This window comes from Bombina bombina, chromosome 6 (assembly GCF_027579735.1).
Source record: "Bombina bombina isolate aBomBom1 chromosome 6, aBomBom1.pri, whole genome shotgun sequence".
Classification (NCBI taxonomy): Eukaryota; Metazoa; Chordata; class Amphibia; order Anura; family Bombinatoridae; genus Bombina; species Bombina bombina.
The window spans coordinates 593,757,816-593,774,765 of record NC_069504.1 but is presented as its reverse complement, the minus strand read 5'-3'; the positions used below and the strand labels follow the sequence as shown (position 1 = coordinate 593,774,765).

The 16,950-nt window shown below is 40.9% G+C and overlaps 1 protein-coding gene across 2 annotated transcripts in view; it reads left to right on the top strand.

The window, feature by feature from the left end:
• SORD (sorbitol dehydrogenase) overlaps positions 1 to 16,950 on the top strand; it is a 279,871-nt gene that overhangs the window by 238,229 nt on the left and 24,692 nt on the right. For both annotated transcript variants that reach the window (XM_053717573.1, XM_053717574.1), the window contains one exon: positions 2,057 to 2,178. In XM_053717573.1, the coding sequence (XP_053573548.1) occupies positions 2,057 to 2,178 (122 nt within the window). The remainder of the gene's footprint in view (positions 1 to 2,056; positions 2,179 to 16,950) is intronic.

The window sequence follows — 16,950 nt, the reverse complement described above, 5'->3', positions numbered from 1 at the left end:
TGAGTTATCAGCATTACATTGTGATTCTCCTTATCTGATTTTTCACACAGATAAGGTAGTTCTGCGTACTAAACCTGGGTTCTTACCTAAGGTAGTTACTAACAGGAATATCAATCAAGAGATTGTTGTTCCATCCTTGTGTCCAAATCCTTCTTCAAAGAAGGAACGTCTTCTACACAATCTGGATGTAGTTCGTGCCCTCAAGTTCTACTTGCAGGCAACTAAAAATTTTCGCCAAACTTCTTCCCTGTTTGTCGTTTATTCTGGACAGAGGAGAGGTCAAAAAGCTTCTGCTACCTCTCTCTCTTTTTGGCTTCGTAGCATAATACGTTTAGCCTATGAGACTGCTGGACAGCAGCCTCCTGAAAGAATTACAGCTCATTCCACTAGAGCTGTGGCTTCCACTTGGGCCTTTAAGAATGAGGCCTCTGTTGAACAGATTTGCAAGGCTGCAACTTGGTCTTCGCTTCATACTTTTTCCAAATTTTACAAATTTGACACTTTTGCTTCTTCGGAGGCTATTTTTGGGAGAAAGGTTCTTCAGGCAGTGGTTCCTTCTGTATAATGAGCCTGCCTATCCCTCCCGTCATCCGTGTACTTTTGCTTTGGTATTGGTATCCCAGAAGTAATGATGACCCGTGGACTGATCGCACATAACAGAAGAAAACATAATTTATGCTTACCTGATAAATTCCTTTCTTCTGTTGTGCGATCAGTCCACGGCCCGCCCTGTTTTTTAAGGCAGGTAAATATCTTTTAAATTATACTCCAGTCACCACTTCACCCTTGGTTACTCCTTTCTCGTTGATTCTTGGTCGAATGACTGGGACTGACGTAGAGGGGAGGAGCTATATCAGCTCTGCTGGGTGAATCCTCTTGCATTTCCTGTTGGGGAGGAGTTATATCCCAGAAGTAATGATGACCCGTGGACTGATCGCACAACAGAAGAAAGGAATTTATCAGGTAAGCATAAATTATGTTTTTTCAAATGATGAGTCACATGACTATATAGCTATCATATGGTTGATTTAAAAATGTTATTACTATATCTTTCTAAATATTTTATTTTAGTTAAACATGAGTAGGTTATGGTATGTCTACCTTGATATATATTATGCCCAAGTCATTTTATTTTTCTGCTCTTCTCTGGAATGATTTCTGCTGATTCACATTAATATCCCGATCCTATCATCATTACATTTTCTGGACAGTAGGCAAATTTTTTCAAATTCAGATTTTTACATGAATGAAAGAGATGAGGAAACAGGAGTCTTCTAATTATCCTCTTGTTTATACTGTTTACCAGCAAGTAATACTTTTCTATTGTGTTGATTTGTGGATTATCATAGCCTATCAGGTAAAAAGCTATCAATGCTTAGGACTTTTTGGCTTTATACCAAAGCAAATTCTTCAAATTCTTTTTTATGGGTGGTGGAGGTTTATGAGCAACTGTATTTAGTTCAGTTCACACTTCTGCAAATGCTATGTGTGTCTATCACTTATTGCCTAAACAGCCTGCACATTGTAGTCTATTTTCTTGCTGAAATTCACTCCCCTCCCTTATATTAATTGTTATTGTTTTGTTGGTAAATGCTACTACGGAAAGCCAAGATAAATGGAAATTAAATTAAATTTACTGTGATTTAAGAATCTTGACTGAGCTCCCTAAGTAACTTTCAACATTTCCCCCTCCCTTTCACTTTTAGGCCTTCGCTTTTTACATGGTTTGGAGTTTTTTGGATGGGGTGAAATCTATATCACCTAAAACAGTGGTGGTTAGATTTTTTTCTATCCTGTTAAAGGATAATTAATCAGAGCAGCTAAGCTGCATTTATTTTATGCAAATGTGCTATAAATGAAATCTATAATGCAAGGATTTACTTTTATGAGCTACTTTGAACCGCAGTTCACAGTATCCCTTTTAGAAGCTGTTTAAATGATTTGTTGTGTTTCTAACTGTGATTTGCATTATTTTTACTTTAAAGTTAATAATAATAATGGTTGTCAGGTTCAAATGTGTTAGTTCTAAATGTGTTTTTATACTTTCAATCTCCAGGCAACTCGGTCTGGTGGGACTCTGATACTTGTTGGTCTGGGTCCAGCAATGGTTAATCTACCTATTGTAAATGCAGCAGTGCGAGAGGTGGATATTAGAGGAATTTTTCGATACTGCAATACGTAAGTAACAAGCATTATGCTGGGTAATATACAAAATGCAAACAAAAACACATGAAAAAATAACCATTTAATTACATTTTCATTTTTGATTGCGTAAAAAGGAGTGCATTAAAAATAGGTATCTATACGTTGTGTTTATATAGCAAGTTAATATTGGAACAAATACATTTATGCTGAATGATATGTTGCATAAGTATAAATTTATTTTTAGAGAAGTCAATACAAAGTTGACTGAATCTATATGTCAGCAGGGGTCAAGTCGAGCAGGAACGCATGGGAACGGAGAAATGCTTCAGTTAACACGGCTGCTACTAGTGGAAGGAGCTAGAGCATAGTCTGGTTAGAGGGATAATGAGATCCTCTAGTAATGGGCAGTAGCACTTCCTACAATACACTAAATGTCATACTGTCAGAAGTCCTGCTGTGTGATCACTCTGCAAAGGGTGGAACACATGGTGCTTACATTTTTTTGTGGCTTTCTCTAGGGTTTTCTTTCCTAAGATATGGAGAGTCCACGACGTCATTCCAATTACTAGTGGGAATATCACTCCTGGCCAGCAGGAGGAGGCAACGAGCACCACAGCAAAGCTGTTAAGTGTCACTCCCCTACCCATAATCCCCAGTCATTCTCTTTGCCTCTGTCAATGGAGGAGGTGAAGTTTGGTGTCTGAAGAAATGAATTCCTTTTTTGGGTACTTTTCCCTGCAAACAAGGATTTGAGTTTAGCTGAGTCCACGTCAATCTCTTCAGTAGAGTAGTGGTGGCTTTTAAGCAGTTAGGAAGTTGTGAGGTGGTCCTTACTTTGTTTCCTAGCATATTGCTGCCCTTGTTATAGAAAGACAGAGTTGGTTACTCTGTTATTTCTTTTTTTCTACAGGTCTCTGTAAAGAGTATGTGTCGTTTCACGCCTTGTGGGCTTTCTCTCTGCCGGACAGCTAGATTGCAGGTAAGTGCTTTTGTCTTCTAGGTACTGGGGACTTGCACTTAAGGGTTTTCCTCTGCATTATTTATCTGAGACATTAATCCTTAATGAAAGATCTTATTCTGGCAGCGTGCAGGCACTAATGTATATGAATTGGAGACTTAAGGGTTAATGTTCTTTTATAGCATGGAAGGAGTTAATCTAACATTTTTTTCTGTTTATTTTAGTCAAGCTTAATGGGGATTTAGTATAAGCTACAGTTTTTAGGAAACCAAAGAGGCTGTGTTTCTTACTATTTGTTTCCAAACCATTAGTCAGAGGAATGACCAGTAAACAAAATCAGTGCTTACCTGATAAATTTCTTTCTTTCCGGATATGGAGAGTCCATGACTCCACCCTTAATTATGACAATTATTTTTTGACTAAACCTCAGGCACCTCTACACCTTTGTGTTATTCCTTTTTCCATTTCCCTTTGGTCGAATGACTGGGGATTATGGGTAAGGGAGTGACACTTAACAGCTTTGCTTTGGTGCTCTTTGCCTCCTCCTGCTGGCCAGGAGTGATTGGAATGAAAGAAAGAAATTTATCAGACAAGCATAAATTTTGTTATTTTGTTCCCCTCAGCAGAAATTGGACTATTGCACCTTAAAGGGACAGTCAAGTCCAAAAAAAACTTTCATGATTCAGATTGAGCATGTAATTTTAAACAACTTTCCATTTTACTTTTATCACCAATTTTGCTTTGTTCTCTTGGTATTCTTAGTTGAAAGCTAAGCCTAGGAAGGCTTATATGCTAATTTCTAAGCCCTTGAAGGCCGCCTCTTGTCACATGTTTTTTTTATTTATTTTTTCACAACAGGGGAGAGCTAGTTCATGTAAGCTATATAGATAACTTCAATAATTGGCTAAAATAAAAGTCAATAGATAAGAAATAAAATGTTATGTGATCAGGGGGCTGTCAGAAGATGCTTGGATACAAGTTAATCACAAAGGTAAAAAGTATATTATTATAACAGTGTTGGTTATGCAAACCTCGGGAATCTATACTATAATTGTGTTTGTAATGTCCGTCGGCAGTTGCGCACGCATCCTCAAAGTAATGTTGGCAGTGCAAGGCCAAAGAAATCTCTGCATCCAGATGGGTTCCGAAAATGGCAGGGTGGTGAAAGAATCCACGCTGCATCCGGTGGATTCCAAAAATGGTAGCCATTTTTGGAATCCACAGGATACAGCGAAGGCAAACGGAGCATTACAAAAAAAAAAAACTAACCGTCCGCATTAAAGGGCCATGATACCAAAAATTTTGAAACACTTGAAAGTGATGCAGCATAGCTGTAAAAAGCTGACTAGAAAATATCACCTGAACATCTCTATGTAAAAAAAGAAAGATATTTTACCTCAAAAATTCCTCAGTAGCCACATCTCATTGTAAAGGACTTCTAAGCAGCAAATCAGTATGCCTGTCCCGGGACAGCTAAGGGAGTGAGCTTACGTGCACACTCATCTTATTTCCCTATTCAGTTTAACAAAGTTTACTATGAAATCTCATGAGAGTTAAGGGAAATCTCATGAGATCACAGTAAAAGAGTTCATGACCTCAGCACTGTTGATGCTGATTGGCTGCTGTTCATTGCTTCATTTTTTATTTTTTTTTTACCTGCAGCTGGACACAGAACTGTGAGGTAAAATATCTACCTTTTTTACATAGAGATGCTCAGGTGATATTTTCCTGTCAGCTTTTTACAGTTATACTGCATCAGTTTCAAGTGATTTAGCATATGAGTATTATGTCCCTTTAAGTATAAAAAAAAAAAACCTAACCGTCCGCAATAAGTATTTTAAAAAAAATCTAACCACCCGCTGTTTTAAGAAAAAAAAAAAACTAATAAAATTTTTATCCCCTAGATCCAACAACCCTAACATCGCAAACTACCAAATACGTCTATTAACCCCTAAACCGCCATCCACCACCAACGCAATAAACTAATTTATCTATTAACTCCTACACCGCCAACCCCACAATGCAAATAAATAAGTTAAAGACTAAACCCCCTAACCTAACAACACCTAAATTAACCCCTTCATTACATAACATAATAAAAAAAAACTACATTACTTTAAAAAAAAAAAAAAGATTAGATTACATTAATCTTTAATTACAAAAAATAAAAAAGGCTAACATTACAGAAAATAAAATACCAAATTATCAAACATTAAAAAATCAAACCTAATCCCTATGAAAATAAAAAGCCCCCCCAAAATAAAAACACCCCCTAATCTAAGAATAAACCCACCAAACCCCCCAAAATAAAAAAAAACCTAACACTAAAAAAACCTAAACTACCCATTGCCCCTAAATGGGAAAATATAGCAAATAAGGGAAAGTCAGTTAAAGTGGAGAGTAACAGTGATAACGTATGTCTATCAACTGAGAGCAGTGTGTTAATCAGCTAGATCCCAAAACGCAATACAAGCATTGTCAGAATATCGAGTGTTGATAGTGGAAAGTGACCAGGTCCTGTGAGTTTTCCCTACCTCGAGTTTGGACCGGTGAGAATCATATACCACCGCTGAATGCACATGTATAAGATTATAAGTGCAAACACCCTAGATAACTAGTACATATAAACGCCAAGAGTCCACACTTCATACCTGTGTACTACTGGAACCTGAGCGACAGTCCGTTTCGGCAGTATATCCGGTTTCTTTACTGTGTATGGATTGTCTCGTTCAATTGGTATCCAGCTCCTGCGTGAGCTCCGGTGGCTGCGGTGGGTGACTCCTCCTTTCGTTAGCGTCCCAGGTGTTGGGCGTGAAGATGCGGTCAGGATAATGGTGCAATACTTAGCTGCTGTGCTACACTAAAGGCCAAGCAAGTGCAAACAAAGTGAAAAAGGAGCACAAGCAGCAGATCTATGCACAAAGAATTTATTTACAGATAGTAAACATAGCGCATTGGCGCTCTGAGTGAAGAAAAACAAACACGTTTGTCAAACAATATACAAAACCGTGAGAGGGGAGAAAAACCCCCGGGGTAAATACTGACAAAAACAATAAGACTAGCTTTTAGGAAAACAGGTATACGCGTTTCAGCTTACAGCCTTACTCATTACCTGGCTAAAACACAGTGAGGTGAACTTAAAAACAGTAGCTAGTCATCCCATTGGTGGATGGGAACACTCCCCCCAAATAATCCTCCAATGGGTGTTTAGTTACGTAGCTGAGGACACCTGGGGACGCACAGGATTACACACTAAATACAGCATACTGTGAATACACATGGAACAAGATAGGAATAATTGTAAATACTACATAATTAATAAATGATAGAAGATAATAAGCGGTACCCGTGCATTATATACAGTTTTAATCCTATAATTACAAAACAATTTCAGTGATCAAAGTAGAAGAAATGTGTTCAGTACAGCCGAGGGCAGAACAGATAGCTCCGGACCCAGCTGGACACACCTGTAGTGCTGGGACGCTGCGTCATAGTGGCTGAAATGAAAGCACAAATAATATAAGCACGGGATAACAGTCGTTTACATCTAAAGACTAGCAACCAATATAAACATTATTATTACTGAGATATAGTCAGTACGCACTGTGTATACATACTGGACCTTGAGCTATATCAACAGCAATAACAATAATAATAATAATACTGCAGTTAACCCTTAGCAGAAATAAAGTTATTGCGGAGTCTACTAATACATAGGTACCATTAACATATGTATTCCATGCCACACCGGACAATAGGTGGCTTCACTATTAGAGAGAGCCCCATTTACACTAGAGAAATAAGTCCATAGGGCAAACCGGAGTCCCAAGGACCTGATAGGTTATACTAGGGAGTCCTAAGTTAGTGGGCTACTACGCTCCTAAGGTGACGTGGTAAAGACTATATATAGTTAATGTGTGCAGGGCGAACCGGGTGGGGGAGAGGGTCGGCCCTACCAAAAATTGATGAGGTCATATTCCGAATTTAGGCCCCCTGGAACTCTTGTCCTGAGTTTAAAAATCCAGAAGGCCTCCCTCTCCCCCAATCTGCGGACCCTGTCGACTCCCCCCTTACAGGGAGCCACCCTCTCAATAATGGTCCAAGAAAAGGAACTAGTGTCTTTCTGGTGTGTCCCCGCGAAATGTTGAATCAATGCTGTGGTGAGTACCCCCGCCCTTATGTCACTAAGGTGCTCCTTAATACGGGTTCTGGCTTCTCTTGTCGTGAGGCCTACATATTGGAGGGAGCACTCCCTACAAGAGATCAAATAAACCACATATGTAGACCTACAGTTGAGGCAAGAATCTATCATGAAATTCTGACCTGTCATTAGTGAGATAAACCGGTCACCAGGGGCCAGCTTCTCACAAGCCACACATGTACGATGGTGGCAATGGAATGTACCTTCAAAGGTACATTCCATTGCCACCATCGTACATGTGTGGCATGTGAGAAGCTGGCCCCTGGTGACCGGTTTATCTCACTAATGACAGGTCAGAATTTCATGATAGATTCTTGCCTCAACTGTAGGTCTACATATGTGGTTTATTTGATCTCTTGTAGGGAGTGCTCCCTCCAATATGTAGGCCTCACGACAAGAGAAGCCAGAACCCGTATTAAGGAGCACCTTAGTGACATAAGGGCGGGGGTACTCACCACAGCATTGATTCAACATTTCGCGGGGACACACCAGAAAGACACTAGTTCCTTTTCTTGGACCATTATTGAGAGGGTGGCTCCCTGTAAGGGGGGAGTCGACAGGGTCCGCAGATTGGGGGAGAGGGAGGCCTTCTGGATTTTTAAACTCAGGACAAGAGTTCCAGGGGGCCTAAATTCGGAATATGACCTCATCAATTTTTGGTAGGGCCGACCCTCTCCCCCACCCGGTTCGCCCTGCACACATTAACTATATATAGTCTTTACCACGTCACCTTAGGAGCGTAGTAGCCCACTAACTTAGGACTCCCTAGTATAACCTATCAGGTCCTTGGGACTCCGGTTTGCCCTATGGACTTATTTCTCTAGTGTAAATGGGGCTCTCTCTAATAGTGAAGCCACCTATTGTCCGGTGTGGCATGGAATACATATGTTAATGGTACCTATGTATTAGTAGACTCCGCAATAACTTTATTTCTGCTAAGGGTTAACTGCAGTATTATTATTATTATTGTTATTGCTGTTGATATAGCTCAAGGTCCAGTATGTATACACAGTGCGTACTGACTATATCTCAGTAATAATAATGTTTATATTGGTTGCTAGTCTTTAGATGTAAACGACTGTTATCCCATGCTTATATTATTTGTGCTTTCATTTCAGCCACTATGACGCAGCGTCCCAGCACTACAGGTGTGTCCAGCTGGGTCCGGAGCTATCTGTTCTGCCCTCGGCTGTACTGAACACATTTCTTCTACTTTGATTACTGAAATTGTTTTGTAATTATAGGATTAAAACTGTATATAATGCACGGGTACCGCTTATTATCTTCTATCATTTATTAATTATGTAGTATTTACAATTATTCCTATCTTGTTCCATGTGTATTCACAGTATGCTGTATTTAGTGTGTAATCCTGTGCGTCCCCAAGTGTCTTCAGCTACGTAACTAAACACCCATTGGAGGATTATTTGGGGGGAGTGTTCCCATCCACCAATGGGATGACTAGCTACTGTTTTTAAGTTCACCTCACTGTGTTTTAGCCAGGTAATGAGTAAGGCTGTAAGCTGAAACGCGTATACCTGTTTTCCTAAAAGCTAGTCTTATTGTTTTTGTCAGTATTTACCCCGGGGGTTTTTCTCCCCTCTCACGGTTTTGTATATTGTTTGACAAACGTGTTTGTTTTTCTTCACTCAGAGCGCCAATGCGCTATGTTTACTATCTGTAAATAAATTCTTTGTGCATAGATCTGCTGCTTGTGCTCCTTTTTCACTTTGTTTGCCCCTAAATGGGCATTTGTATGTGCATTGCCCTTAAAAGGGCATTCAGCTCTTTTTCACTGCCCTTAAAAGGGCATTCAGCTCTTTTTCAAAGTGCCCAAAAAACCCTAATTTAAAAAATAAACCCCCCCCAAAAAATTTTTTTAAAAAAATACCTAACACTAAAGCCCCAAATAGGTACTCACGGTTCCTGTAGTCCGGCAGAGAAGGTCTTCTTCCAGACGGGTCCATCATCTTCATCCACAGCAAAGGCGGCTCGGAGCAGAACAGCCAATAAAATTTCACTTGTTCTCATCCTATTGGCTGATGTGAAAATGTCAGCCAAAATGAATGCAAGGTACCCCAATAAATATGGGGCACCTTGCATTTAATTATTAGTGTGCGGTGGAAGAGGAACCTCCACGTCACCGAGGAGCATCGCCGCCGGGGACCGCCGTCAAGGACCATCGCTGCCAAGGACTGTCACCGCCTCCGAGGATCGCTACATCTAGAAACACCGCTCTGCACCATCTTTGCAATGGATGAAGATGATGGACCCATATTGAAGAAGATCTTCTCCCCCGGACTTCAGGAACCCTGAGTACATATTTGGGGCTTTCGTGTTAGGATTTTTTTTATTTTTTAAATTAGGTTTTTTTTGGGCACTTTGTAAAACAAAGCTTAATGCCCTTTTAAGGGCAATGCCCATCCAAATGCCCCTTTAGGGGCAAAGGGTAGTTTAGGTTTATTAGTATTAGGTTTTTTTATTTTGGGGGGTTTGGTGGGTGGCCGCTTTTAATGTTAGAGGGGGGCTTTGTATATTTTTAGGAAAAAGAGCTGTTTAACTTAGGGCAATGCTCTACATAAGGCCCTTTTAAAGGCTATTGGTAGTTTAGATTAGAATAGGATTTTATTTTGGGGTGGCTTTTTAAAAAATAAATAAAAGGGGATTAGATTAGGAATATTTATTTTTTATTTTGGATAATGCAGTTTTTTTCTGTAATCTTAGCTTTTTTATTTTTTGTAAACATAGATTTTTTTAATATTTTTTAATTTTAGGATTTTTTTAGTTTTTGTAATTTTAGTTATTTGTTAAAATAATTTAGGTTTTTAATTATTTTAAGATTATAATTTAATTAGGGTTAATTTATGGAGGTGTTAGGTTAGGGGGATAGTTATTAGAAAAAATATTTCTCTTGTAAGGTGTATCCAGTCCACGGGTTCATCTATTAGTTGTGGGATATTCTCCTTCCCAACAGGAAGTTGCAAAGAGGACACCCACAGCAGAGCTGTCTATATAGCTCCTCCCTTAACCCCCACCCCCCGTCATTCTCTTTGCAAGCTCTCGACAAGTGGAAGTATAAAGAGATATGTGGTGATTTAGTGTAGTTTTTCATCTTCAATCAAGAGTTTGTTATTTTAAACGGTACCGAAATTAGAAGAAGAATTCTGCCTGGAGGATAATGATCTTAGCAGATTGTAACTAAGGTCCATTGCTGTTCTCACACATAACTGAAGAGTATGGGAAAACTTCAGCTGGGGGAACGGCCTGCAGTTTGCCTGCTTTGAGGTATGTTCAGTATATTTGTTTCTAGAGAGATGATAAGTTCTAGAAAATGCTGACAGAGCCTTTTTGGAAATGGTAAGCTAGATGCAGTGATTTAATAACGACTGGGATCAAGCTTACAAGGTTGGGTAATACTCATGCTATTTGTTATCTGGTGATAAGGTGTTAAAAACGTTTGCTTTTTACACATGCAGATCGTTTTTTTGAGAATGTTTAAACTTTGTTTTTGGGGTTCGATTTTCCACATGGCTTTTTCACAAACTCCTAGGAGTGTTTCTTTAAGGCCCCTCTGACATTGAGTGTGGTGGGAGGGGCCTATTTTCGCGCCTCAGTTGCGCAGTTGCTTTCATTCCAAGAGATTCCTGCTGTGTCTGAGGACCACTAAAGAGGGTTTCTTCAATTTCTGATCGTATTTAAGGGCAGGTAGGCACCACAGCAGAGCTGTGGTGAGGTGTTTAGCGGTTTTATACCGGCGGTAGACGTTTTTTCGATCCGGTTTGGGGGCCAAAGGGTTAATCGTCCATTTGCAAGTGGGTGCAATATTGCCTTGGTTTCCTATGCACACTGTAAAAATTTAGAATCGTTTACTACTTTTTTTCACTGTTTTGCAGTTTATGTGCTACTTTTTTTCTCTTAAAGGTACAGTACAGTTTTGAGGAAATTGCTGTTTTTTACTTTAATAAAGTGTTTTCCAAGCTTGCTTGTGTCTTTGCTAGTCTGTTAAACATGTCTGACGTAAAAGAATCTACCTGTTCAATATGTTTAGATGCCATTGTGGAACCCCCTCTTAGAATGTGTACCACTTGTACTGAACTATCTATATGCTACAAAGACCATATTATGGCTTTAAAAAATATATCACCAGAGGATTCTCAGCCCGTAAGAAGGGAGATTATGCCGTCTAGCCCTCCCCATGGGTCAGAACCTGTTATTCCCACACAAATGACGCCAGATGCGTCTAGCGCTTTTACCTTACGAGACATGGCGGCAGTTATGAGTTCTACTCCCACAGAGGTGTTGTCTAAACTGCCAGGGTTACAAGGAAAGCAAGACAGCTCTGGGGTTAGAACAAATACAGAGCTTTCTGATGCTTTAGTAGATATGTCCGTTATGCCCTCACAATGTTCCGAAGTTGGCACAAGGGATTTGATATCTGAGGGTGAGCTTTCAGATTCAGGGAAGTTATTACTTCAGCCCGACTCTGACATGTCAACATTTAAATTTAAGCTTGAACACCTCCGTTTATTACTTAGGGAGGTCCCAACGACTCTGGATGATTGTGACCCCATTGCGGTACCAGAGAAATTGTGTAAAATGGACAAATACTTTGCAGTGCCTGTTTACACTGATGTTTTCCCAGTCCCTAAAAGGTTTTCAGAAATTATAACTAAGGAATGGGATAGACCAGGTATTCCGTTCTCTCCCCCTCCTGTGTTTAAAAAAATGTTGCCCATAGCTGACGCCATGCGGGACTCGTGGCAAACAGTCCCCAAGGTGGAGGGAGCTGTTTCTACTTTAGATAAGCGTACAACTATACCGATTGAGGACAGTTGTGCTTTCAAAGATCCTATGGATAAAAAATTGGATGGTCTCCTAAAGAAAAATTTCTTACATCAAGGTTTTCTTCTCCAGCCTCTCTCGTGCATTGCTCCAGTTACGGCTGCAGCGGCCTTTTGGTTCGAGTCTCTAGAAGAGGCTCTACAAGTGGAGACTCCGTGGCATGAGATTTTAGACAGGATTAAAGCTCTTAAACTTGCTAATTCCTTTATTTCAGACGCTGTGTTTCAGTTAACCAAACTTGCGGCTAAGAATTCAGGTTTTGCCATCATGGCGCGTAGGGTGCTATAGCTTAAGTCCTGGTCAGCAGATGTTTCTTCAAAGTCTAAGCTTCTTAACATCCCCTTCAAAGGAAAGACCCTTTTCGGGCCTGGTCTGAAGGAGATCATTTCTGATATTACTGGGGGAAAAGGTCACGCCCTTCCCCAGGATAAGTCTAATAAGTTAAGGACCAGACAGACTAATTTTCGCTCCTTTCGAAACATCAGGAGTGGCTCGGCTTCCGCTTCCCTTAGTACAAAACAAGAGGGAAATTTTGCCCAGTCCAAGCCAGTCTGGAGACCTAACCAGGCTTGGAACAAGGGGAAACAGGCTAAAAAGCCAGCTACTGTCTCTAAAACAGCATGAAGGAGTAGCCCCCGATCCGGGACCGGATCTAGTGGGGGGCAGACTTTCTCTCTTCGCCCAGGCTTGGGTAAGAGACGTTCAGGATCCTTGGGCAGTGGAGATTGTTTCCCAGGGATATCTTCTCAAATTCAACGGTTCCTCACCAAAGGGGAGATTTCATCTCTCTCAATTATCTGCAGACCAGATAAAGAGAGAGGCGTTCTTACATTGCGTCCAAGACCTACTGGTTATGGGAGTAATCCACCCAGTTCCAAGGGAGGAACAGGGGCAGGGTTTCTATTCAAATCTATTTATAGTTCCCAAAAAAGAGGGAACTTTCAGACCAATCTTGGATCTCAATATCCTAAACAAATTCCTCAGGGTCCCATCCTTCAAGATGAAGACAATCCGAACCATTCTTCCTCTGATCCAGGAGGGTCAATATATGACTACCGTGGACTTAAAGGATGCTTATCTGCACATTCCGATTCACAGAAATCATCATCAGTTCCTCAGGTTTGCCTTCCTAGACAGGCATTACCAATTTGTGGCTCTTCCCTTCGGGTTAGCCATGGTGCCAAGAATCTTAATAAAGGTTCTAGGGTCCCTACTGGCGGTCCTAAGGCCGCGGGGCATAGCAGTAGCTCCTTACCTGGACGACATCTTGATCCAGGTGTCGTCTCTTCAAATCGCCAAGTCCCATACAGACATTGTTGTGGCTTTTCTGAGGTCTCACGGGTGGAAGGTGAACGTAGAAAAGAGTTCTCTCTCCCCTCTCACAAAAGTTTCCTTCCTAGGGACTCTGATAGATTCAGTAGAAATGAAAATTTTTCTGACAGAGGTCAGGATTTCAAAGCTGCTAAATTCCTGCCGTGCTCTTCATTCCATTTCTTGGCCGTCAGTGGCTCAGTGTATGGAAGTAATCGGCCTAATGGTAGCAGCAATGGACATAGTTCCATTTGCCCGTCTACAACTCCGACCGCTGCAACTTTGCATGCTAAATCAGTGGAATGGGGACTACACAGATTTGTCTCCTCTGCTAAATCTGGATCAAGAGACCAGGGATTCTCTTCTCTGGTGGTTATCTCGGGTCCATCTGTCCAGGGGAATGAGCTTCCGCAGGCCAGAGTGGACTATAGTGACAACAGATGCCAGCCTTCTGGGCTGGGGCACGGTCTGGAACTCCCTTAAGGCTCAGAGTTCGTGGACTCAGGAGGAAGCCCTCCTCCGATAAACATTCTGGAATTGAGAGCGATATTCAATGCTCTTCAGGCATGGCCTCAACTGGCTGCGGTCAGGTTCATCAGATTTCAGTCGGACAATATCACGACTGTAGCCTATATCAACCATCAGGGGGGAACAAGGAGTCCCCTGGCAATGATGGAAGTTTCCAAGATAATTCTATGGGCAGAGGCTCACTCTTGCCATCTCTCAGCTATCCATATCCCAGGAGTAGAGAACTGGGAGGCGAATTTTCTAAGTCGGCAGACTTTTCACCCGGGGGAATGGGAGCTTCACCCGGAGGTATTTGCCCAATTGATTCATCTATGGGGCAGACCAGAGCTGGATCTGATGGCGTCCCATCAGAATGCCAAGCTTCCTTGTTATGGGTCCAGGTCAAGGGATCCTCGGGCGGCACTAGTAGATGCCCTAGTAGCGCCCTGGTCCTTCAGCCTGGCTTATGTGTTTCCACCGTTTCCTCTTCTCCCGCGTCTGATTGCCAGAATTAAGCAGGAGAAAGCGTCGGTGATTTTGATTGCTCCTACGTGACCTCGCAGGACTTGGTACGCTGATCTGGTGGACATGTCATCCTGCCCACCATGGCCTCTGCCATTGAGGCAGGACCTTCTAATCCATTCAAACACTCCAATCTAACTTCTCTACGCCTGACTGCGTGGAGATTGAACGCTTGATCTTATCAAAGTGTGGTTTTTCTGAGTCTGTTATTGATACCTTGATCCAGGCTACGAAGCTTGTCACCAGGAAGATCTATCACAAGATATGGTGTAAATATCTTAATTGGTGTGATACCAAGGGTTTCTCATGGAGTAGGGTCAAGATCCCTAGGATTCTATCTTTTCTACAAGAAGGATTGGAAAAAGGATTGTCAGCTAGTTCCTTGAAAGGACAGATATCTGCTCTGTCTATTCTCTTTCACAAGCGTCTGGCAGATGTTCCAGACGTTCGGGAGTTTTGTCAGGCTTTGGTCATAATCAAGCCGGTATTTAAACCAGTTGCTCCGCCATGGAGTTTAAATTTAGTTCTTAAAGTTCTTCAAGGGGTTCCGTTTGAACCTATGCATTCATTAGATATTAAACTTTTATCTTGGAAAGTTTTGTTTCTAGTTGCTATCTCTTCAGCTCGAAGAGTTTCAGAGTTATCTGCTCTGCAGTGTGATTCACCCTATCTGATTTTCCATGCGGATAAGGTGGTGTTACGTACTAAGCCAGGTTTTCTTCCTAAGGTTGTTTCCAATAGAAATATTAATCAGGAAATTGTTGTTCCTTCTCTGTGTCCGAATCCTTCTTCTAAGAAGGAACGGTTGTTGCACAATCTGGATGTGGTTCGTGCTTTAAAGTTCTACTTACAAGCAACTAAGGATTTTCGTCAAACATATGCCTTCTTTGTTGTCTACTCTGGAAAGAGGAGAGGTCTCAAGGCTTCGGCAACTTCTCTTTCTTTTTGGCTGAGAAGCATGATCCAGGTAGCTTATGAGACTGCTGGCCAGCAGCCTCCTGAGAGGATTACAGCTCACTCTACCAGAGCGGTAGTTTCCACATGGGCATTTAAAAATGAGGCTTCTGTTGAACAGATTTGCAAGGCGGCAACTTGGTCTTCGCTTCATACTTTTTCTAAATTCTACAAATTTGATACTTTTTCTTCCTCGGAGGCTATTTTTGGGAGAAAGGTACAGTGGTGCCTTCTGTTTAAGTTCCTGCCTTGTCCCTCCCTTCATCCATGTCCTAAAGCTTTAGTATTGGTATCCCACAAGTAATGGATGAACCCGTGAACTGGATACACCTTACAAGAGAAAACAAAATTTATGCTTACCTGATAAATTTCTCTTGTGGTGTATCCAGTTCACGGCCCGCCCTGTTACGTTAAGTCAGGAATTTTTATTTTTTACAACTACAGTCACCACTGCACCCTATAGTTTCTCCTTTTTCTTACTTGCCTTCGGTCGAATGACTGGGGGTGGTGGTTAAGGGAGGAGCTATATAGACAGCTCTGCTGTGGGTGTCCTCTTTGCAACTTCCTGTTGGGAAGGAGAATATCCCACAAGTAATGGATGAACCCGTGGACTGGATACACCACAAGAGAAAGACATTTATCAGGTAAGCATAAATTTTGTTTTTGCATTCTGGGTGTGGGTTTGCGGCTTAGAGGTTAATTCTTTAAATTAGAATTTTGCGTTGTTTTTTTTTTGCGGTTTAATATTTAATATGTTAATTAGTTTATTTTGCGTTTTAATTTAAATGACAGATTAGGAGTTAATTTTTTTAAATTATACATTATGATCTTTGTGTTTGGCGGTTTAGTGGTTAATAACGAGTTTTGCGTTATGAGTGAAAAAAAACTTTTAAAAAAGTCCTTTTTCAATGGGACTTCCATAGCGCCGGTATTACGAGTTTTGCCTGGGAGGCCAAAAAGTGAGCGGTACACCCTATACCGTCAAGATTCGTACCACCATCTAAAGTCAGTAGTTATGAGTTTTATGCTACAAAGCTTTACCATAAAACTCATAACTAAACTGTCACAAAGTACACTAACACCCATGAACTACCTATTAACCCCTAAACCGAGGCCCTCCCGCATCGCAAACACTAAAATAAAATTATTAACCCTTAATCTGCCGCTCCAGACATCGCCACCACTTAAAAAAATTATTAACCCCTATTCCGCCGCTCCCTGGCATCGTCACCACTAGAATAAAATTATTAACCCCTAAACCACTGCCTTCCCGCATAAGAAACACTATTTAAATTTAATTAACCCCTAATCTACCGTTTGCCCACTCCGCTGCTATAATAAACCTATTAACCCGTAAACCTAACCCTAACACCCCCTAACTTAAATATAATTATAAAAAATCTAAATAAAACCTATTATTAATAACTAAATAATTACTATTTAAAACTAAATACTTACCTATAAAATAAAACCTAAGATAGATACAATATAACTAATAGTTACATTGTAA